A 25,297-nucleotide genomic window follows, 5' to 3' on the forward strand; every position below is an offset into this window, starting at 1 on the left:
CTAGGTGTCAAAATTGTATATGTAATGGTTTTGTGAAATAGTAAATTTTTTAATACTACATATATTTTACGCAATTTTACAATATACATATTTCAGAAAATAACCAGAATTGCAATGAAAGTATGACGAAGCAAAAATTTTATATTGGTCAACATTCATGTCATGATAGAAATGTATAAAACAAGATTTTTCCAGGTTGCAGCATTTGCTAATTTATAATTGCTGTTGAGTCTGTGCAGGTTAAACACTTTATTTTATTACAAACAAGCCTTTCTTGCATCATATAATCATATAATTTTAGGAATATCCTATTTAATTTTAGTCACCCTATCAATTTTTTTTCAAATGCTGTTCATCTGACCTGTGCATGCGTAAAAAGCAGCTATTTATTACTGACCACTTGACTACATTAAAAAGTATATATTTTTATGAAACTAGACATGATGAAGTTCATTGCCACATTTGCTCTCTTCCATAGATGCCCTTTGTTTATTTACTTTAAATGGAGCTAAACACAGTTTAGCTCATGTTAATTGCAGTTCCCGGTTGGGTTGCTAGCTGGTTGGGTGAACTAAAATACAAAAACACTTTATTGAGCTTTAAAATTGGTGCATGATGTTTTGTTTACCCACATTGGGTATTGTCTGAATTAACCAGGCCAATGAGCCTAGCCTCTATTACCAATGGCCTATAAATTAAGAATTTCACATCACATTGGCCTCTGACCTAAGCTGACAAGATTGTCTTCAAAAAACAGGAAAGATTTTGGTGTTCATGTTGGGGAGCCTTTGAGTCTACTGTTTATGTTGTGTCATCGTGCGTGTACCCCAGCAAGGATACGGTGTGTTAAGCTCAGGTGTATGTTATAATATAGCGTAATAAACAATGAGACGGTCAAAGGAAAGGAAGGTACAACAGGTAGTTGTTACCTAGGAGAGTTAATACTTCGTCAGCCTTCGTTTTGTGGCGTGTGCGTATTCATGAGATAAGGGCAATTTTACACGAATAGTTTTAAAAAAGAGAGAAATGAAACAATGAGAAGTTGTAAAAAAGAGAGATAAAGGAAAATACAAAAGTTGCAAAAAAGAGAGATAAAGGAAGCAACAAAAGTTGTAATAAAAAAGAGAGAAAGGAAACAAAGAGAGAGAAAAGAAAACAACGAAGGACTGTTGTAAAAAGAGAGAAAAAACAACGAAGGACTGTTGTAAAAAAGAGAGAGAAAAGAAAGCAACGAAGGACAGTTGTAAAAAATTATGAGAAGGGAACAACAGGTAGTTGTTGAAAACAAATACGCTTTATGAGATTAGGATAGGTGTCCCGGAGAGTGTTATTAAATTGCGCAGGAGAGTTTTGTGTCATTTTGCTTGCCCAGCATCCTCACCCCTTTTTGCCAAATATGGCTTTATAATAACATCACAAAGTCCTAAATGAAATACATTTGTCTTTCTAATATTGTGTTTTTTCTGGAAACATTAGCAATTAATAATATATAAAAGCTTAAAAAAAACATAAAAATAAAATTTACATATTTTCAATTATTTCCTCCTTAACGAACGATAGCTGAACAGTGTTCTCTTTTTCGGTGATCTTTTCTAAAATAGCTTTTGTATCATCTTCATACTCTGATCCAAGTGGAAAATTAGCATTGTCTTTCCAAAAAACAAAAACTTTTATTTCGATTTCCAAACCGTCTTGTAATAGAGGAAAATGCTTTACTATCTAAACTCTGATCACAACATGGCAACCATTAAAGTTAATCTTCGCTTGTCAACTTTAAAACCAGAGCATGTGAAACTCACACAAAGCAAGTGGCCAAAAATCTGGTTTAGAGTTAAAAAATTGTCAGCGAAAATCAATTGAAATTAAGGGTTATTTAAATAATGGAATGATGGAGCCAAAGGGTTAACCAAATCAAACTACTGGCTAGCCTACATTCTGAAAAGCTAACTTAAAAAATATTACTTGACACCTCTCAACATTACCCAATTCTTTTTTACTATGTCCCATTTACCAACATTTTGGCTAAGCTGTCAAGGTGGTGTATAGCTAGCTAGCTAACCAAAAAAATCTTCAAGTTGTGTAGAGTAAGTGAAGTTGCCATATTAGCACCAGAGAAGTTTGTTTACACACATAAGCACGTAATAAAAACAGTATATATGCCCTAAAATTTCTAGATTACCAAGATGGTGACAAGATTATTTAGCTTTCTTTACAACAACATTAACTACCTGGTCGGCTATGCACACTTTTTATTGACCAAAACCAAGTACTATAACTTTTTTGTCAGAAAAGTAGTTTAAAGTCTTTAATTAAAGAGTTTTTATTTGTTAGCTAGCTAGCTATAGCTATATGTGCAGCCTTGAACAGTAACACTTAAAAATCAAAGTCATGAACTAAAAAGTCTGAATACTACTGAAAATATTGCACCACATGAGCAATCACACTTGCCTTGTTCTATGATGGTGATTAGAAAATATGTTTTGTTTTGATTTCTCCAAAAGCCGCGTGGATTTGTTTCTATGTACCTTTTGTCTCGGTCTCGCTGTCCTTGGAGAGCAGCATCTTTTCGGTAACACTGGCAGACAGCTTTCTTAACTGGAGAAAGAAAAAGAAAACCCATAAGACATGAAACAAAACGCAAATACCTGATGGTTGAGCAAAATTTTAAATCTAAAATACAAAATATCCTGAATTTATTACTCGTTAGCGCCACACACAGAATAATTTAACAAGCGTGGGCCTGGTGTCCCGGTAAAGGTCCGCGGGTCTGGTAATAGTTACAAACAACCTTGTAACTATGGTATATGGCGACAGAAAGGAATTTGTGTAGCACACACCAAACTCGTCCACAGGACTCTTTTTTTACTTTTGAGATGGCGTTCTTTCCCGCTTTTAAAAGGTGCAACCGCAGTATATTCAGAATGGTGACGACAAACCCAATTCTGTTGGTTAATTTACACTTGGGAAAATCAAAGTAGCGTATGCTACTTGCCTGTGACCACAAATCATGTTAAGTTTTGAAGTTTATCAAATGACTGACTCTGGACTCTGGTTCTTAAAAGAAATTTTTAGACATAAAGACGTCTAGATGTGGCCAGTAAGTTTGCGCACATATAAAGCAGCTAATTGGGGGCGACCAACGATATTTTTTAAAAAATGATTTTTTGAGAAAATGATTTCAAGAATGTGATGGTTTAACACTTTTTTTACAAGAATATTAAAATCAAACATGGCTGGTCATTATTTTTTTTCTATATAGTTTTTGGTTATCTCTATATTTCTAAACTATAACAACAGGTCAATTTTTTTAACATAAAAAATACCAGCAAACAAACCAGATTCTTATAAAGGAGTGATACATTATAATCAAAATAAATGAGGGCGGTGGTGGTTATCCGGATGAGTGTTAAAAAAGCAAAACGAGGAGACGGTTGGGTAAGTAAGCCTTAAATAAAATTCCTTCTCTTTAATAATAGCCGTATTCCGTCTGTCTGTCTCTGCGCGGACCCTTCGCTGAGTTCGAAAATGATCTTACGGAAACAGAAATATCAAATGCGATATATTTTTATCCACTTTGTTGCTACGGGTAAATATAAAGGACGGGCGAACCCATTGATTTTTCCACGGGCAACGACTAGTCTCTATAATAATAGCCGTATTCCGTCTGTCTGTCTCTGCGCTGACCCCCCGCTGAGTTAGAAAATAATGTTACGGAAACACGAATATCAAATCCGATATATTTTTATCCACTTTGTTGCGACGAGTAAATATAAAGGACGAGCGAACCCATGGATTTTTCCACGGGTAACGACTATTTATAATAATATGCTTTATGAAAAATATTAAGGTACGATTTTGGGTTAAAAACAATCAGTCCATAAAAACAGAAATAAAAAATAATAACCAGTCTGATTAGAAATTTTAATATTGTTATACAAAAAAGCGTGTAATAGATTTCAAATTAAATACAGCGAGTTGATTTACTTTGTCTATGCCTCATGTTGCTATAAAAATGGAATGGCTGCTATAAAGATGGAAAATTTAAGACCTTAATGCACCCGGTCAATGACCAGGACGTTGTGTTTAGTATCTTGGTACTTTGCGCTCGCGAAGTGTTAATCCATGCGAAAGAAGTGTCCGCTGTCAGACTAGTATTAATCGATATGAGCACAAATCCATCTCATACCTTTTCCACCTTTTCCATAACCAAAGTAAGGTTGATGTTAAGTTTCCGAAGCATGTAATACATTCGCCGAATCTTTTGCACCACAAGCAAGAAACTTTGTTAAATTGACACATTTCAAAATCGGCCCAAATGTTGTATCCGTTTTCTGCAACTCTCTGATACATTCCTTTATTATTTTACACACAGGAATTTTCATAGCATTTAAAAAATGCTAAGATTGGCAACTGGACAGTGCTTTCTTTTCAATAACCTATTTTTAGACAAAAAGTAGTTCCATGGGTTTTGCTTTGCTCATTAAATTCACAGACGGGAAAATTTCTCGAATTCCCTCCTTCTGCACCTTTGTCAAAAAGCGTTCTTTTTGAAATGTATAGGTATCTTTGGAATGTATTGACGATGAAGAAGACGGTAATGATGATCATTTTTCAACTGATTTGTAAAATATCCAGAAATATCTAGGTTAATAATTTAAAACTTTATCGTTATGGTTTGGCTACGCGTAATAATTAGACGAAAATAAATTATTCTGAATTTCGGCTACGAGTTAATTGGACGGAAATAAATCACGATTTTCCCTAAAAATTGGTGCTATGCGTTAATTGGAGTTTCTAATTCTGAGGCAAAAGTTGGAAAAAGTTTTGTTGGTCAAATATTGGTCAAGCACAGATCATATGCTATGTAACACACTCTGTGACCTGCTAGTGCTAATAAAACTATAGTTACAGTCTCCCTTCCATCTAGATGCACTAAGGAAAGCGGTGTCCGGAAAAGAACCTGGTAACGAGTGTTCCGTTAGAGTTTTAAGGGGGGGTTTTCACGAAGCGAATTGAGCGGCGAATTCGACAGCGAATTGTATCTACGCATTCGCAGTTTTGTTTGTTTTGATTTTGCATCGAACTGCGCATGCTCATATACAATTCGCCATCAGTTTCGCAAAATCAATGTTTTTCCTACTTTCGTTTTGGACGTCGCATGATAACGACGAAAGTAATATAATGATAAGAAATAGTTTTTTTAACTACCTTGCTGCATGTCTTGCTATAATTAATGTACAACAAACATCGTTTATATGATTGGGTTATAAATATTTATAATAACAAAGCAGGCAAACAAATAGGAGAATTGCAGGCAGGAAATGAAAATCAGAAAATTGTAAAAAGGGTAGCTAGCTACAGCCTGTATCTTTTTTACAATTTCCTGATTTTTTAGCTAGCTAGCCCTGTATTATGTTACAGGGCTACCTAGCTAAACTTTGCTTAGGTAAAGCTATCCATACCTGCTAGCCCTAAACTTAGCTACAATTCAACATGTAGCTAGTATGATTGCTACGATTCTTTAACAAACAATGCGTTGTCTTTGTTCTTTTTCACGCATAGCAAAATGTAGTTCCTATGGACGGGACAGATTAAAAGTATTTTTAGCTGGCTGGCTATGTAACTAAGATGATGAAAATAAAGGAAAATGCTTTCAAATTTACCTGTCAATTTATTTATTTATTTAGCAAACTTTTCAAAAACGTTTTTCAAGGTCCCATGAAATTGTGTTATAGGAGTCAGCATGGTTTTTCTGTCAACCACAAATAAATAATAATACAAAAAAATGAGGCCATTCTGATTAAAGGAGAACTAAAGATTGATAAGTTGTGCTTAAATATTCATTATAATCTAAATATAAACTGTGGTAATTTTTTTATATTTGTGAGCCTTGATATTTAAGGTCAAAGGAGTCCTACGGTCACCGCCATGACAGTGTCGATTAGGACTTTCTGTTTAGTAGGACTTTCTGTTTAGTAGTCCGCAATATGTAAACAAACGCATTCTGCATGAACGAAGCGAGGGAATGCTAAACTGTGCCTTCTGTGATTGTCTAAGAGTGATTTTATTTATCTTATTTTGAAATAAATATTTTCATCACAATAAAATAATGTTTCACTGTTAAAAGTATAGTTTTAGAGTCTTAGACATAAGTTATTATTTGGAAAAGCTAATTTGCTAGACTTGAAAACAAAACTTCACATGATTATGGGCAATAAAGTGTACTGGAAGTGTTTTGTGATAGGAAAACAAAACAAAAATAGTCTCAAAGTTTGCCTTTGTTTACTTACTTCTGAATGTTGTTAAATTTAAAAATTATTTTTTCTGCGATGATGTTGTTTTACTGGAATTTAACTTGTCTACTCCATCGCTCAAACCTTGCGATAAATTGTAATCGCAAGAGTTAATTACAAAAAATTGAAAATTAAATATAAATTTAATTACAGAAACTGAAGTGGAAATAAAATTCTTATATATAATTTACATGCAATTCTTAGATTGAATTCATGCAATATACATTATGTTGTTCAAGATAAATATTTTAAGGATGTAGTAGTTTGTAGATGAAGGCACTTTTGATCAAAGTAAATTTATTGCAGACAAGCTGTTGAAGCAAAATCAAAGGGAATCAAGGGCTTGGGAGCAGACTAAATTTAAACATTCAGATAAACGTTGTTGAAACAAAAAATCCTTACAGGGATCACTATGTGAAAAATTGTGTTGATCTTATATTATGGAAAAATAATTTTGAACCTGTTAAGGGATATGCATTCAATTGTTGTAAAAATATTAAGGTTTAAAGGGTTCTTGATGACGCCATTGACCCAGCTTTAGGAAGTTGAAGCTATTTTGGACACAGGTGGTCCCTAGTTACCTATGGGGGAGATGACGACAGTTATTTCAACTTGTTTCTGATTGATTTGACTTTAAACTTAAAATTGCACTGCATTAGCTTTACTAAGTTACTGACGTCAACGTCAAAGCTTTTTAAATATTATTTGATATATAGAGTTGTGAAAGAAAATTGTAAAAAATATAGTCCACTTTGCAACAGTCAAAAAATAGACACAGCGTTAGATTATATAGATAAAACAAGTGGTTGTTATATAATGATTGCTAATGCATAAATAGTGTTGATGATAAAAATGTTTAATTAGAGACAACCTTATTGTTATTGCTAATTGATGTACCGTTACATCAGTGCAGACAGAGCTCAGAAATTTCTGAAGGATTTAGACATACTACGATACAATGGGTTTTTATATGTTTTAGATAAAAGTACCATTTGGAATGGAAATGTAGCAAAAAGGTTATTGACATTAACTTCTGTGGCTAGTAAAGTGGTAAGTTGGCTCCTTTTTAAACAAATTGTTAAGAAGTTGTAATAAAACTTAATTTGTTTTTCCAAGAAAAAAATGAGCTTTTTTATATAAGTTTTGAATTGTTATTTTAAAATTATTTTTTATAAATGCAGTGATTCTTAGAGTTACTTAATTGTTCAGGAAGTTGATATTTTTTATTTGTATAGCCTAGATGTGAATAAACATGGATAGTGTTGGACAAGAAGGTATGTTCAAATTACACTTTATATTAGTTAAAGTTTCTCATAGGATAGTCTGTGTAAGAGAAACATGATCCTCACAAATGTTTATGAACGCTTATAAACGCAATGAAAAAAAAACATCAAAAGTACCATGGAAAGAAGACTAAAAATTACTTAAAATTTGGATGTATGTTTGAACTTTTTGTATTCTTCATACAAGCTATGATAATATTGATAATACTTATAATCAACAATGTCTATTAAGACTTCTCTCAGTCACATTAGCATAGTAATAACTTTCTTCGATATCAAACTGGCAACATTATCGTCTACCAAGTTTTTACTGCAAACAGTTAATAAACAGTTCAGAATACTTTAAGTCAAATACTATAAGAAGAGAATTTTGATCTGTATAGATTTTGGCAAATTTTATTAAATACAGAATAATGCCTTGCTAAAATTAAAACAAAATCACCAATTAAATCCGTGCAAGTTAAAAAACAAATTCATTAATTTCTTAATTCTAAAAATCAAAGAATACCTTGTGCTCTTTTATAGAAGAGGAGCTCAATTTACATGTGAGAAATCTAGAAACTTAATGAAATACCAATAAAATATATTGTAGTGTATTTTTTTTTGTTTTTACACGCTAAAATAGTAATACATAATAAATTGAAACCAGTCATTCAAGTTTACCATTTGTTGTAATATTTTACCATCTAGTAGTTCTTAAAGAATGAGAGAAGTTCAGTCAGACCACAGGCCGATGGGAAACAAAATTGTTTTAGAATAGCATATAGTACCGGAATGAGGACACTTAACATTGTAAGCAGGTATTATGCGTGACATGCACGATTCACTATGCTATTGTAATCTTCGCAATCAAAAAAAATGCAATAGCAGTTTTTTTGATAGCATCATGATTAACATTTTAAGATTCGCAATGGTTGTTAATATTTAACGATGTTTAAGTAGGTTCACAATGTTCATGATACATACTAACGATTTATTTGTTAGATATGTAATATTTTAATTTGTTGTACGTAACTTCTAGAGTGCACAATCGTGTTGCAGTTTTTTAGAATGGCACGTATGCATTCGCGAAAAAAATTGTAGAGGACATTTAAACTTGTGAACCCTGAACACAAGAACTGAGCGCAGGATTTAGCATCTTTATCAGTCCTGACTTCATTGTCTTCAATAGCTGAAATAAAGATGCATACCAAAAAAATAATTCCAAAAAGGCATCTCAAGTGTTTTTAAACAATTCACAGCAACGATGTGACAATGTGTGATGTTTTTACTTTCTATGATCCTGTTTTGATCCTCTTTAAACAATCTATGGCGTTGTTTTTGCTTTCTACGATCCTGTTTTGATTTTTTTTAAACGATCTAAGGTGATGTTTTTTGCTATTTAAGCTTCCGTTTTAAATGTTTTTGAAAGGAATTATGATGAAGTTTTCGCTTTTCGCAATCCTGTTTTGGTCCTTTTAAACAATCTATGGTGATGTTTTCGCTTTCTACGAACCCGTATTGATGGTTTTTAGGTGTCTATGGCAATGTTTTTGCTTTCTATGGCCTAGTTTTGTTGTTTTTTAAACAATCTATGGTGTTGTTTCTGGTTTCTACGCTCCCATTTTAATGGTTTTTAAATGGCTATGGCAACATTTTGTTACTATGACCTCGTGTTGATGATTTTTAATTGATCTATGACGCTGTTTTTGTTTACTATAACCCCTTTTTGATAGTTTTTAAACAATCTATTGCAATATTTTTTGTTTTTATGACCCTGTTTTGATGGTTTTTAAACGGGACCCAAAATAATAAAGTCTGAATTAAATAAAGTCTAGAATTTTTTCTTTAATTTGCAGGAACAGAAAGAAGAAAAAAAAATAGAATTAAGCTTTCAGAATTTTTGAAAGTAGTTTTGAAAGCTGTGAAATCAATTTGCGAATTTTAAATAGTGGGTAAGACCCATATTTTTTTATATATGGAGCAACCACATTTTGTATTTTTATGATGTTAATTTTAAGGCTGAAAATTGCGATAGTAAGATTGTTACGATAACAACTTAATGTTCAAGATAGATTGCTTAAAAAATTTGTAATTGCAGCAGCATCATGGATCGTGCGCGGTGCACAAGATACGCATTCCACAATGTTAGGTATCTTGATTCCAGTACTGTTAGTGTCTATTTTGAAAATGCATTTGATACGTTTACAAAAATACGGACAAAGAAAGTACAAAGTACTGCCTCCACTTTAACAGAATTGGTGCATAAATAACTTTTTCATTTAAAAGTTGGAGATTTCTTGTCATAAATTCTGTAGCACACAAATTTTATTGCTCTTACTTTATAACTATACTTTATAACTAATATTTGTGCAAATTTCAAGCTTTGGATGACGTAACAGAAAAAGTGTTGTCATAAGCAAATATCTATTGCTGCATTTTGTTTCTATTATGACATACTATAAATTACTATAAATGTACTAAGTTTGATTCAATTGGGAAAAGCCTATCAAAAGTTATGGAAGGGACAGAAATCTGGGGTCATTATATGTTTAAAAAACTCTGGATCGAATAGAATAAGGTTTTTTTTTCTTTCAATCTCATGTTTAAATTTTATATATTGTTTTGATCTTCTTCTTTTAGAACTTACAGAAAAAACCATTAAAGATCTTTTACATCCGCAAAACAGAATTTTTTTACAAGAAATTTGTAAAGAATTGGATGGAGGTATTGATCATGACTGTTTTGTGAAGCTGGCTGCAAAAGCCAAACAACGAGGCTATTATCATATAAAACATCCAGAGCACTTAAAAGATTATTTCAGTAGTAATGGTCGTATTGGTTTTGAGTTTTTAAAAGTTTTGTTGTCACACTGCCCAACGATCACTGTTAAAAGTTTTACTGAAGTTGCAAGAAGTCTTGGAAGGAATGATATTTGTTTAGAGCTACGAGGAAACAATGGTTATTTAAGAAATATTGATAATATAGAATTACGGGAGATTGGACGCATGCTTAACAAGACTCCAAATAACACGATAAGATCATGGCAAGACTTTCTCTACAAATTTTTTGATGATTCATCAGATTCATTAGAAAAGCAAATTAATTTAACAGGTAAAAATGTCCACGATCTTAGTCCTACACGAAAACTATTTAAATCTATGAAAAAGCAATGTCCCAACACGGATCTGATTTTTGTGATTAGGGACTTGGAATTAATTCGTAGGCAAGATGTTGCTGATTATATTGCTGCAAATGTTGCTAAAATTAAATGCATTGTAGATGTGCAACTGCCTGAAACTAACAAGCTTCAGGAACAGTTTCAGTATCCTAATGAAACTAATGAGAACGAAATACAGAATAATCAACCAGATTTTAGGCAGTGTATTCAGGAATGTCATTCAAGTAGTCTTATGACAAATGTTACTCATGTTAACTTGTCAACAGTGCAACCTGAGATAGTTACTATTGAAAATATTTATACTGGTCATCAGGAGCAAAATTATGGATACATGCAACCAAACAATATTGTTACTGAACCAATTTGTCAACAAGTTATGTCTGATGATCATGTTTCAATTGATGACCTTTTTATTCAAGATGAATATAATGAAATTCCAATAATTCCTAATATTTCAGAGACCTTAGGCAGCATTGCATCTGATTTCATTGATAATGAAAGTTTTGAATTGGGCAGGGAATGTGTGGACGTGGAAGATGAAATAGCTCCTATTAATGAAGGAGGCAAGACATCTTCGGAATTGCTTGAAGCGCAAAGCACGCAAGAACCACTACAAAACGCAAATCTTGGTGTTGAATTATCTACAAATTCTGACTCAGGATTCCGTACACTTACGGATAGTGTAAGAGATGGGAACATAGAGCAAGACTTGTTACGTGATAAATGTGAATGCAACTCGGAACATGACAGTGTTATTGATGCTGGAACTAAAGAATGGTATAACGATTTTGTAGAAATGCCAGAACCAGGAACGAGCAATGTCACTTCCATTTCTGAAAATCCTGAACACGCCAAAAAACCTACTATACTATTTGACAAGAATAGTCAAAAAGATGTTGCACCAACTACTAATACCTCAGATATGAAAAAAATTGCAGTTGATTCCTCATCATTAAGAGAAAAACGAACAAGATTAAGAAATGTTGGTTCTGCTTCCAATGAAGAAAAAGCAGTCCTTAAATTGTCAGAAAGTAGAAGCAAAAAAAGTGTTTGTGATGATAAAGTTGACATTTCAGGTAAGCAGCTTTTTTTTAGAAGCCTAAATTCTAATTTGGTTGTTTGATGTGTAAACCATGCGCAACCTTCTGTCCATGTTAGGTAGGGTGATCTTGTCTGTTAAACTAAGCCATATCCTGCAAATTACTGGGAGGAAAGCTAGCATTATTTTTAGCTGTGCATCTCACTGCAGACAAATTATGTTTATTATTTAGATGAGGAAAAATCTTTACCTGTTTTGCCACAAGAGCTTATTAATCACGTCCATCTTTCTTCAACTACCGACACTTGGGAGCAAACAGATATAGGATGTTATAACAATGCACAAGGTTCCAGGGGTGAGTGCCTATTCAGGTCAGTCTTTTTAAAATGAAGGAAGTATTTTTTTTAATTTTCTTTATTTGCTTGCTTATTTTAGACAAACATCTGGGACAGTGTGTTTTAATAAGTAATTCAAGCTTTCAATGTTCGATTCTAAAAAGGTTATTTAGTTCAAGAAATTCACATATAAAATATGGAACTTTGCATGATCAGAAAGTTGTTGAAACAACATTTGAGAATCTTGGTTTTCGCACATACATATACAAAAACCAATCGATAAATGACATAAAAGTAAACCTGACAAAGCATTCTGAAGATGACCATTCAGGTTTTAGAGCTTTTGTTTGTTGTTTGTTGTCTCAGGGAGATAATGAATACATATGTGATGAGATGTTAAATAAGCTGCACATAAAGGAAGTGATGGATATTTTTAATGAATCTACTACTTTAAGTGGAATACCAAAACTGTTTATTGTGAGAACTATAGAGAAAAAAAATCATCCATTAGAGATTGACCCGAATGAGGAAGACAATACATATTTACTTCATTCGAAAAATAAAGGTATGTAGTCAAGTGTTTCTTCAAAAGTAAACATGGTGTTATGCTTACCCAGCCAGCATACCAACGTTGCAGCAATGTCAGGTGCAATAGCAGTATGGAAAGTTGCACCGACGTCTTTACCATGTCAAGGCACCACATCTTATCGACAGCATGACATGATAGCAACACAGTTATAGATGTAACTGTGTTGCTAATGGACGTTACAGCGAATTAACTGTGATCTGAATACACATCACAAAAAATCCTTTTAAAAAAATCATTTATTATTTACATTTTTTATTACGCCGCTACCATAATACTTGATAATATGTATTTACAATAACTATAGCTATGTTCTCCGGTATAAAGATTTTCTTGCACCTCTTCTTTTCTTTTTTTTTCTTCCTGTTAGTGCTTTTTTCTTTTTTTCTTCTTCTTATTCGCAAAAATAGAATATATTCTTCATACACAACAAATACTTAAATTTAACAACACAGCGGTTCATCATCATCATCATCATTCTCGGCATAACGTCTGTTTTCCATGCTAGCATGGGTTGGACGGGGTATATTAATGACCTTCTTCCAATCTGATCTAGACTGTGTTAGATCTAAACTCAACTTCCTCTGTATCAAGTCTGTCCTTATAACCTCCTGCCAAGTCTTTCTCGGTCTGCCTCTAGGCTTTGCTCCAGGAAATATCAAGTCTCTACACTTTCTTATTCAATTATCCTCCTCCATTCTTTCTAAGTGCCCCAGCCAATTCAATCTTCTTATCTGGATGACATTTTTAATTCTACGGATACTTAGCCTGCTTCTTAGCTAATCTGAACTCTTTCTGTCTCTCAGACTGGCGTTACACATCTACCTAACCATTCTCATATCATTCCTTTCTAAACGGTCAAGATCTTCCTGCTTTACTGCCCATGTCTCACTTCTGTACAACATAACACTTCTTACACAGGCCTCATTCAACCTACCTTTTACCTCAATTGACAAGACTCTACTAGTCAACAAAGGAAGTAACTCTCTGAACTTTTTCCAAGCAGAACCTATCCTGCAAGTAACACTTCTTCCAACACCCCTTTCACTGCCCAACATATGACCTAAGTAACAGAAGTTCTCAACTATCTCTAACAAGCCACTGTTGTACATCATTAAAGCTGGAAATATTCATTCTCTATAATCTCACCTTTGCAACGCTTGCATACAAACTGAATGTCAGCTCTTAACCTTCCACCAATACTACTGCACTTCTTATGTACCCAATGCTTGCAAGTCTGACAAAAAATTGAATTACTACCAACCCCTTTCCTGCAAACTCCACAAGGTCACTTTCCAACTACAAAGTCACACTTGGCTGCAATGCTACTAATCATGACTTTAGACTTTGCTGTGTTCACCCTTAGCCCTTTCTCTTCTAGTCTTTTCTTCCATTCTCAAACTTTTCACTTAATTCTTCCATCGACTCTGCTAAGAGAACCAAATCATCTGCATACAATAGCTCCCATGCACTCCCATAGTTACCTCTTTCTAATGCATCACCCTTGCCCTTGAAACAATTCACTATTACACTCGACTGCCACTTACTCGGAATAGCACCATCCGTTATAATCTGGTTAGAAAGACTTGTAATAAACTCAACACTAATGTATCCAGATGCTTTTACCATCTCTGCAACAATACCTGATACTCATGCAGCCTTGCCAATCTTCAATTTCCTAATAGCTCCACTACCCATTCTGTCTTGATCTGCATAGCTGGCCCATCCACAACATCATCATCTGACAAATTATCCTCATCCCAATCAAACTCAGTGTTAAGCAACCTCTGATTATAATTATTCCAAGCTATCCTTTTCTCCTCCTCTGTGCTAACCAAAACACCTTCATCATTACGTATACACTTCTCACCTACAACATCTTGATTAGTCTTCTTCATTTGCTTTGCTATCTTGAATACCTCATTGCGCTGGTCTTTCCTTCTTAACACATCTGCAAATCTCTTTCTCTCTGCTTCTGATTTTGCCTTATACACTGCTGTACGAGCACGATGCTTGGCTTCTAAGTAAATATTTTTACTACCACCTGACTTCCACTCTTTCCAAAGTTTCCTCTTTTCCTTTATACACTGGTCAACCTCATTATTCCACCACCAGGTCTGTCTATGTCTAGCTGGTCCTTTCGTCCACCCACAGGTATCATCAGAAGGTTCTTGAAGACAATTCTTCAAAGTAGTCCAAGTACTTTCAACATTGTCACTATCACATTGACCATTGTGGGCTAACTGCTGAACTTTTGCTTGCTTGCTTTCTTCAGCTTCCAGATTTTACGACGGGGCCTGTACTTTCCCTTGGCTTCTTTAAAACTCTTCAAGATAATATCACAAACCAGCAACCTATGCTGAGAAACACACTCTTCCCCGATATAACTTTCACGTCCTTCACCACTTTCTTGTCTAACTTTCTAACCAGGAAGTAATCTATCTGTGTCTTACAACCACCTGACTCATACGTTATCAGCCTACTCTGTCTCTTACTGAATGATGTGTTGCAAACCCCTTCCAAACTCAAGCAATCTCTCCCCTTCCTTATTTCTGCTCCCCAATCCATAGCCTCCATGCACTTCCCAACATGACCATTATAGTCGCCACCCACCATGACAAGCTCAGTGTCTCCAAACTTTGATGTAACTCCTATTAACTCATTATAAAACTTATATTTATCTTCCTCACTGAGTCCACACTGTGAAGCATAAACTAACAGAAAAGTGACAATCCTATTACCTATCAAAAACTTTATCACTATAATACGACTATTAACACTCACTTAGTTATTGCACTCAGTTATTGCTGTTATAACTCAGTTATTGCACTCAGTTATTGCATTTGTAAAAACGTTATAGAATTTGACGTTGGCACAACGTTGTGTTACAGTATAAATCTTGACTTGGCTTGTTGTATGCTCTGGCTTGTTGTATTTTAGACATTGATAGTGGAAAAGGATCTACGTTCATCAAACGCATATGTGAAATTCTCGAAAAATGTGACAAAGGTGGTGTACATGATATGATCAAGCAACTAATGAAGGCAGAGGTTTTATAATGTTTCCTTAGCTAAACTGACACTACTTGTAATTATTAATTATTACTATTTTTTTTTTTTTTTGACCTTTGTAAATTTTATTTTTAATTGCTTTTATAATTTCATTTTTACTATCTTGTAGCAAATATGTTGTAGTTATTTGCTGGCATTTGTACATCTTGCTAATTTAAGTTTTGTCTTATTGCAAAGTTTTTTGCAACTCACTTTAAGAAAGCTGAGTTACACTTTAAGGATATTGCATTGAAAAGGTTAAGGGTACAAATATAATATGACATCAGTGCGATTATAAATGTTCTCATTCAGGGAAGATTTGTAATGGTACCGCTGTCAAGTCATAATCATAAGGTTGCAGGTTTTTGTCTCCACTCTGGCGCAATTTAAAAGTAGTTTTGTCAGCCCCATCTACTGACTGCTAACTGGCTTGTGTGGCAGACAAGCAAGTTAAAGCAATGTTATATGTATCTCTGACGTTAATGTATGTTACAGTTGGAGGGGAGGAAGAGCTATTAGGATGACATTAAAACTTCCTATTTCTTCTATTTCTTTTGATGTTTTTGTTTTGTTTTGTATTTCACCCCTATCCATTACTTTAATGATTATTATTATTTGGTAAATGAGAGTATATAATAGTAATTTATAATATTATATAGAAAATAAGAACCAACACAAGATCATTCAACACCTTTTACAACTGCTTGCTAGTTTTAAAAATTTTTAAAAAGTATATATCTTTGTCTGAGGAATGTAGCTGAGAAAAGTCTTTTTAGTTTTTTATCATATAAAAGTAAGGAAAACTCACAAAATTTTACCACCAAATGACATAAACAAAGAATATAAACCAATTTTAACATATTAGTTTTGATGTACTGTATTATATTTTTAGTTTTTTAATGTTTTTATTATATGCAGTTGACTGTCTTAACCATTAAAATTCCAAAATGAGAACCTTTAATCAATATAAAAAAGGGTAATAGAACCAGCAAAACCATAGTCAAATCCTTATAGAAAGCTCTCTAAATAGTCAACAAAAATTAGTGTCACTCTAATTAGTTGATTGTTCTTGGTTGCACAACATTAACTTTGCTACTGGAAATTCTCTCTTATTCTTTCTTATTCTCTCTTATTAGTAGAAAATACTTTAAACATTCTATCTTTGAACTGTGCAAAGTTTTGCACTTAGTTACTTCCTTCATTCACTCTAATGCTTTTATTCTGTTGGCCCTGAAGTTTCCTGCGAATTTCAAAATGGAAAATAAAACTCTCCATGAAAGAGTTGATTCTATAGCAATAATATGTAATTCATTTTAACAAATATTGTTTGAGATTTTTCTGTTTTTTTAATTAAATTCTATAAATACATTTAAATTTAGTTATTCTTATATATTTCTAGGAATACCATTTACATTTTAGTAATAATATTATTTTTTATATTAAAAATTTATTGGTATTTTTTATACTGCTCATTTCATTAAAAACAATCAATTTACTTACATTTATAGTACCTGTTAATACTTTTGAGATAAAAACAAAAAAAATAGTTATTAGTGTCTATTTGCACTGTTTATCTATTGTAGTCACATCAAAATCAGTAAGCATACCTTGTGACTGAAAAAATGAATTTAAACTAAGTTAAAATCAATTAATTTAAGGATGTATATAGCTACAAGACATCCCTTTTACTTAATATTTTAAATGTCTGATTGTTTTAATGTTTAAATCTTTCTTAAGTAATTGGTTGCAAGGTCTGTGGAAGAATCCCTCAGACAACTCCAACTTAATTATTTGTTTGACAGGCGAAGTCGCTACTGGCTTATGGTCCGTCTGTCAGAGAAATAATTTTATCGAAAATATATGGTCAGAATAACAAAAAAAAAATACACATTAACAACAGTGGTCCTAAAGTTATGTTCTTGGTTCCCCTTGTTTAGTATAATTGTAGATTGACATTCAACCAACAAATAATAACATCATTGATTATCTTCTATGCTCATTTTATTTTCACGAACTGGGATGAGAAAGTGGGCTTTTTCAATTTTTTTTTTCCTTTAACACTTTTGCTAAATTTTTTTTTGGTAAATTAGGGTCGGTCAGGCCCGTAGAACAACTAAATAAGTTAGAGTTGTGTTAGGCATGAAAATTTGAAAGGTAAATGATTTATGTTTCACTGGTTGGAGCAAAGTCATATTAACTGACATGTTGGATATGAAAGTACAAACAGTATTATTATTAGTTATTGTAAAAATTCAATGTACCCATTATGTTGAAATAAATTTATAAAATCTGTTGCTCTTTCTGTATTAATGCATACATTTAAAATTTGTAAAATTTTGTAATTATGCATTGATTTTAAACATTGTAGCAATACGATTGACATCTTCTATTGGTACCAAATCAGGCGGAATAGCTCTGGTTCAGAGAAGCGAATTCATTATGGAAGGTCGTACTTTTCCCTTAGAAAAAGAGATTGTTTTTGTTAATATCTTGTTTTTTATGTTTTCATATGTGTTTTGTGTACAATTGTCTGAATTTTCACGAATAAAATTATAAAATAACATAAAATCTCTTAAAAAACGTGTTTTTTTGTAAAATTAATTTATTGAAGTTTCGATGTCTAATTGTTTTTTGGCAAACTTTTTCTACGGTTAAGAAAATAAATTTATTGTATTATCAAGGATATTTTTTATCAAAATAAGATAGTTTAATCAGAAGTCAAGCGTTACCACTAAGAGAAAGAAAATTTGCATTAATTGAATAAATTTAAAGAGAAAAATAGCTTGTACATGAATGTATTATTTTACTGTGTTTGTAATGTTTATATGTAATTTATATTTATGTAATTATTATTTAGTAAAAATAAATTGATTATTGATGGAGATGAACTGAATATTGTATAGAATATTGAAAGCAGTTAACACAAACCTTAGAATAGTGATGTTATAAAGGTAAGAAAATATTTTGTTAGTAAACAACCTACAATGAAGTTCAGGCACATAGAAATAACCTTATTGTGAAGGAGGTCTCTGTTTTTCTAAAACCAGAGAAAATGTAGACAAGTGTTGTCAAGTCAAAAGACGAGTGTAGAGTCTCCAAATGATTAGTAGTCAAACGTGTTATAAAGTAAACAGTTTTTTCCAGTATCAGATTTTTAAGAAAAATTAATGATAAATTATAACGAGACAAATTATATAAGAATAAAATTTAACAAAAACAAAAAAAGAAAAATTGTCGCTTTTTTACAAACCAAAACATGAAAAAAAAGTTGTTAAATTTTATTCATCTTAGTTAGCTCTAAAACTAGAAAAATGAAATGTAATAAAATTTTGTGTTTTACCTTCAAGTAATTTCATCAAAAAATCAAAAGTAACGAACCTCACTCATAGGACTAAACAAAAATCTTTCTAATGAACATTGACACACACGTAAATTTAACAAAATTAAGAGAATGGAATGAGGTAAATATAAAAAGTCTTTGCTAAACATAAAAAGTAAATGCACCACTAATCAAAAGTTTTGTTGTCATCATGTTTGTTTTTACTGTGGTTCAATGTTCAAACTTAAAAAATGAAACTTGCACTTCCATGAAATTCATGGGTTGTTAAAGAAAATGTTTTTGGATTAATTAGAAAATTTTTTTTAGTGATGCGATCTTTACTGAAATGGTAATAATGTGCATTAATAATACTGTGAATTTTTTGAAAGTTGGTAGGATTTAAGGTCCTTGATCTGTCAATGCCTTCACAACATTTCCAAAATATTCAAATTTTTTCAATGCTTTGGTAACATTTGGGAGTGACTCAGTTTTGTCTACATTTTTAAAATTTAATTGGAATTTACCAATAATTAAATAAGACCGCCTTTTCTCATGCATATCGAGGTGTGTTAAATTTCATTAAATGCTTTATATTTTTCGAACTATTGAATAAATTGTCCTAATACCTCATTTCTTGTGTATTTAACCTCTAAATCAATATATTTATCTTCCAATTTATCAGGCCAACGTCTCTCTCACCTTTACATTTATATAAAGTCTAAATTTTCACCTGTCTGTGAAGAAAATATGAGCTCTGTAATTTATCAGTGACATTCTATTCAACTTTTTCTGATCCCAGTAGACGATGCATGCACCTATCACATTCAGACAGTATAGCATCATAGAATAGATAGCTTTATCGTTGTAAGTACTAAAAACTCTCAATAATGACCAAAAAGAATTTGCACGTTTTCCGACTTGACAAAGATGAGAAAAGTCTTCAAAAGTTTAATGTAGATGTAACCTGCAAGCAGCTGGGTACCATGGACTTTTCATGTTGTCTTTTTGCAACTTGGCAGGTTGTGTTAGTTAATAATGGTAATGGTGTGGTTTATTCATGGTACAAAATCTACCAAGTGCATTAATAGTTTAATCCAGAAATAAGACAATAAATTCCTACCTATTCTGAAGTTGACCTTATGAATAAATCCTTGTTTCTTTATTAAATGCATCAAAATAATCACCTTTCTGTTTCAAATACAAAATTTAGGATAACAAAGTAGTAATCATTTTTATCTCTTCCATAATTGTATTTATAATTGTAGATTTGTTTTACCTCACTGATACCACAGGACAAATTCATGATTGCATAGGGGGACTCTTCTTTTTCGTCTAGGAAAATGAAGAGGGGGGGGCATGTTTAACAAGCATCTACCTTTAAAGAGTTTTGCATTAATCTAAAGATCTTCAAATTTGGTTGAGTTGCATTACCATGCAATTTTTCAATGAATCTGGCTTACTGTCATTTTCAACTTTGCACCCTGTGTTTACTGTGTGTGTGAAAATGATAAGGGGTGATTTAAAGAATATTAAGGCTTGAATGTAACATAACAGTCATTAGATTCTTCTAAATCCATAAATATGCTATTTCGAATAAAAACTTCAACACCTTTTTTTTAGTCTCTTTGTGCTCAGCCCTTCTACGCTCAACCTCTTTTTCCATACAGTCATTTTTTCCTCCTTTTTCTTTCTTTTTCTTATATTTGCAAATCTAAATATAATACCCCCCTGATATTTTGTCTTTACGTCTACCTCATTATTATGCTAAGCCTCCATCAGCATTGATTTGGCATTCATAAATTCTCACTTTATCATTAAAGGTGAATGCTTATTTGATTGCGATCCAAATCAAAAGCATATTGGATGTTGCATTGTCTTTGATTTAAAACAAATGTCATTGTTTCATTCACTTTCAGGGGCTGATTACTATTCTCTGCATTCGTCCCCACTCATCTTAATCCATCTACCCTTCTTCTACTCTTGTCTACATTCGTCTACCTTGATCTACATCCCTCCACATTCATCTACACTCATCTACATTTGTCTACTCTTGTCTACATTCGTCTACCATGATCTGCATCCCTCCACATTACTCTACATGCATTTAGTGACTCGTCTGTGGTTTTAGAATAGACCCTCTGTTTTTAAGGAGAAAAAAAATTAAGTAAACATCATATAATATACATCAAATATTATCCACGTTTTCTTTTCTCATTAAAATTCTTGTTGTTCCAAGTAATTATTGGGAAATAAGATCCCAAAAATTCCCCTGTTATGCGCTTAATAGTTTACCTTTTTTTGACGTACCATATATATAGGTTTATCATTGTGTTGTACATTTAGTCATTTGCGTAATATGTGTGTACCTAAGTGATTTAATATTTACGCATAAAACAAAACTTGTAATATTCGTTACAACAAAAAGATTACAACAAAAACACTATAGTTACCTTCATCTGTTGCTTGAGTTCATAACCATTAAAGTTCAAAGTGTTATTACATCACGCCAAACTTTGCTGCAGGATTTGCTCAATTTGCTAGAAATGCTTTTTTGAGGCAATAGAACAATAAATTTACGTAAAGTCGCTTAAGCCTTTAAATGTCAGCGGTTAATATGCTCAATTTGATTATATTGAAGTCGAAACTTCAATCTTTTGGCAAGTTGGTTCAAGGCGGGCGCATCAAATTGCTCAATATTGCTCAAAATGTAAGAGTGCTTTGACTTTTTTAAGAGCGCTGTCAGCGCTGCGATGTATAATGACGTAATTTCATGATTTCGGGCAATGAATTTGCTTGAATTTCCGCCATTTGGAATTTTTTTCGTGCATTTCTCTTTCCAGCAGACATTGTGCTGTTTGTACGAACGACCGCGTAGCGATAATTACGTCGTGCTGTGTGATTGAAATAAAAACTTTCGGCTTTAATATTGTAGCTTTAAATTGTGCTGGAAACTGTGCCCAAAAACCATGTACTCTAGGAGCCTGGGGGGGGGGGGGGGTTGAGTATGCACTTCAATGTACACTAGGTCTGACTTCAAATCCTGAAAGTACATGATGGAAAGGTCAGAAAAAACTGAGTTTCCCATTTTGGTTCATGGTCGTTTGGCGGGAAAGATGGCGGAAGGGCGCAAAAAATGCATAAGGGCGTAATTTCCCAAATATGGTCATGTTATATATCAATCGATCACAAATTTAATACTGATCAATAATCACATTAGAACTTGGGTCTGAAAATGTACCGTTTAAAAGTTAGAAGCATTTAAGTGAAGCATACTAAACTAAAAATTTCAATACTGATCATAATTTGGAGTATTGTAAATTATTTTATTCAGGCTCTTGATAAAAAATCTTGATCAAACGATAAGAGTAAAACGACAATATATATATAAAAAACTATTATAACAAAAATATCATGCGCCTTTGTTCGTCGATGATATAGAGATTTACTAATTTCATTCGAATAGGTTTTGACACTCTTCGAGTTTGCAGTTACAATATTGACAACAGTTAATGTTATTTATTCGACATATACAGACATTAGCTCAAGCACATTTCAGACAGTTGCAAGGCTGTGGTAAATCATCAGGCAAAACGTCATCTTCAGTTATTTTTGGCTTCAGGCAATCACCTTCTTCATCCAATACGTAGCCGTAATGTGTTGGATCTATGTCAATACTTCTCACAAATGGGGCATGTAACCATACATAAGTTTGAAGATAGGCACGTTTAATATGTAATATTGCACTCGACGATGTGGGAGGAAGCTTCTCTAAATCTAACAGTTGCGATTTCTTATAATAGATCTTGTGTCTTAACTGATCTAATGTTGTAACGTCCTTATCTTTTGAAATACAATGTACCATAAAATGTTGTGCTAAGTCGACTAATTCTTCATTCAAAGTAGATACACCAAAGAAAGATAGTTCACCAAACAACTTCCAGACCCAACTTTTAATGCTGCTGTTTTTGTTCCAATTTTGCTTGTTGTGTCGCATCCTATAAAAAAAGATTTCATGAATTGCATGTTTAAAGTGAATGAACAGTTAAATTTTGAATACATGTTTACATTGCAGGTCTACAGTTACTACATTAACAAATGTACTCAATATTCTCAAATTATGGTTCAACCTAATAATGCATGCACAGCTGGTAAGATATCTATAACTTCAGGAGCAATCCTCTCTGCCAGGTCATAAACAGGAAATGCAACTGTTGTACCGCTCCTACCGCTGACTACCCACAACTCATTCAAACCATTGAAAAACACAACACTGGTAAACAGAACATACAAAAACATCAGTATCTGGAGAAGCAACTATAACTTTCTCAAATCTTTCTTCTGAGATTGACTGGCTAACATGGTACATGATGCGATCATCAGCTTCTTCGTGATCATTGCTGAGTGATGGAACAACAGATCTCTCCCCATTGCAAAGCTTCAAACAAGATGTTATATCATCGGTATTTGCACCACCAAGGAAAACAGGAATTTCTGATCGACAACACTCAATCATCCAATTGATGAACATTTGCTGGAGACCCATTTTGTTTTCTGAGGATGACCAAAACCTATCCATTTCAACAGGTAATTGCTGCTTGAAGTGTGTAATTTTGGCTTCGATTGGATCAGCTTTCATTCTCCTATTACGTTCATCTTGTTTGATACTTTGTTGAAGGTACAGATCGAATATTATGTCTATCCTTTCACAGTTTTTCGATAGGTTGACAAATATCTTCCATAATGCCATTGCAAAATCTTCGTATGTCTTCAATTTCATTTTTTTGGTAGGTAATTTACGAGCATAACCCATAAAATCGATAGCAATCATTGATTTCATTTCCACATTATTTGGAACATTTGCTGGGCAATCTTCCTTTAAAAGCTTTTTCATTTCTTGCGCAAGCTCTGATTTAGGGGACTTCCTTAGGTTTCCATCTTTAGTCAGGTAAAACGAAGTACTTGATACTTCATATGACAGAAGATTTTCGACATTGTATTGTCTAAGACGTGCATAATCCATTATTCGAAGAAAAGATATAGTTTCTTTTTTGACATCGAATGTATGCAAACGTTTTGCTTTTGTTGAAGATCGAGTCATTGGTATTGTATCAAACAACTTCTTGCTTTTTTCTTCAAGTCTTTCAATCTTGAATTTTTTGTAAGACTCCTGTCCCAAAGTGATACTTTTCAAGTAAAATTCAGCAGATTTATCATTTAACTTTGCTCCAGTGGCTATATTCATTATGTGATTTTCCAATGGATTAAATGGGTTACCTCTACCATCGATATAGGCACTGAGCTGTTTGACTAGCTTTCTATCACTCTCTGTTCGTTTAGTAGAAAACTCATGGTGCAAACTTGGAGGAAAGAATACGGAAGGAGAAACAACTCTTTTAATTCTATTGAAACACTGCGTGAGGTTCTAGCAGGTGTCTGTATAGAAACTTAATTTGAAATTTTGGCGGTTGTGTGACTAAATTATTCGTGAATAACAATTCGCAACTATGATTGGTTATAAAAACAATTAGATAATTTGATGATGAATTTGATAATATTATCAAAACAAGAAGCCATATTGAAATCGGTAAAATTTCTTTTGTTTTTATGTTAACATAATTAGCGAGGTAGCACTTGCTCGACATTTTTGTAAACAAAAAGAAAAAGTTTATATCTCGTTTTAAAACGACGTTCTGTTATAAGAAGTTATTTCTTTAGTTAGAATAAACATTAATCCAGCACACATTTTGTCGGCACTCGTCCGGCGCATATCTATCTATATTGTTTTTCATGATCAAAGTGGTATACTCAAGCCTGCAAAAAATAGGTTAATATCATGGTTAAACGCTTATTTCCAAACGTATTGTTGAAGTTTTTAACAGCAATGTTTACCAACTTATATTAGGCACACTTTCCACACAATAATCACGTGCCTTCAGCGTGTTACAGTCAGATTTCAATAGAAAAAAGTTAGCCCCTATTAAAGGAGAATATGGAATTTGATCATTTTTTTGCGAAAAAGACTCGGTCGAGCACCTCACGCACTGATTCTTTTGAAATTAAAAACAATAGAAAATTCAATACATTTAAAGCGTACAGAAATGAAGTTGTTTCTCCTTGCGTATTCTTTCCTCCAAGGTGCAAAGAATATTCATCGTCGTCGCTGATACCTTTTTGTCCACACTTTAGGTATGATTTCTATACTCAATATAAAACAATACAAACCTGCAAAATT

The 25,297-nt window shown here is 32.9% G+C and overlaps 2 protein-coding genes across 3 annotated transcripts in view; both read left to right on the forward strand.

Moving 5' to 3' along the window:
• Positions 1-6,693: 6,693 nt before the first annotated feature.
• On the forward strand, positions 6,694-18,232 carry LOC130613195 (uncharacterized). Of its 2 annotated transcripts, XM_057434521.1 has the most exons (6): positions 6,694-7,343; positions 7,529-7,567; positions 10,199-11,812; positions 12,008-12,130; positions 12,211-12,675; positions 15,637-18,232. In XM_057434521.1, exons 2-6 carry the CDS (start codon positions 7,546-7,548, stop codon positions 15,753-15,755), a joined length of 2,343 nt encoding a protein of 780 aa, XP_057290504.1. In that variant the 5' UTR covers positions 6,694-7,343; positions 7,529-7,545; the 3' UTR covers positions 15,756-18,232. The 2 variants fall into 2 exon arrangements, with proteins under 2 accessions (XP_057290504.1, XP_057290505.1); XM_057434522.1 differs by lacking the exon at positions 6,694-7,343 and having other exon boundaries at positions 7,364-7,567.
• Positions 18,233-18,585: 353 nt separating this feature from the next.
• The window catches only part of LOC130613196 (putative leucine-rich repeat-containing protein DDB_G0290503), a 32,455-nt gene continuing 25,743 nt past the window's right edge, over positions 18,586-25,297 (forward strand). The window contains exon 1 of the mRNA XM_057434524.1: positions 18,586-18,697. The gene's annotated coding sequence lies outside the window, so the exon portion shown is untranslated. The remainder of the gene's footprint in view (positions 18,698-25,297) is intronic.

The sequence above is a fragment of the Hydractinia symbiolongicarpus genome, chromosome 10, assembly GCF_029227915.1.
Source record: "Hydractinia symbiolongicarpus strain clone_291-10 chromosome 10, HSymV2.1, whole genome shotgun sequence".
In the NCBI taxonomy this organism is placed as follows: Eukaryota; Metazoa; Cnidaria; class Hydrozoa; order Anthoathecata; family Hydractiniidae; genus Hydractinia; species Hydractinia symbiolongicarpus.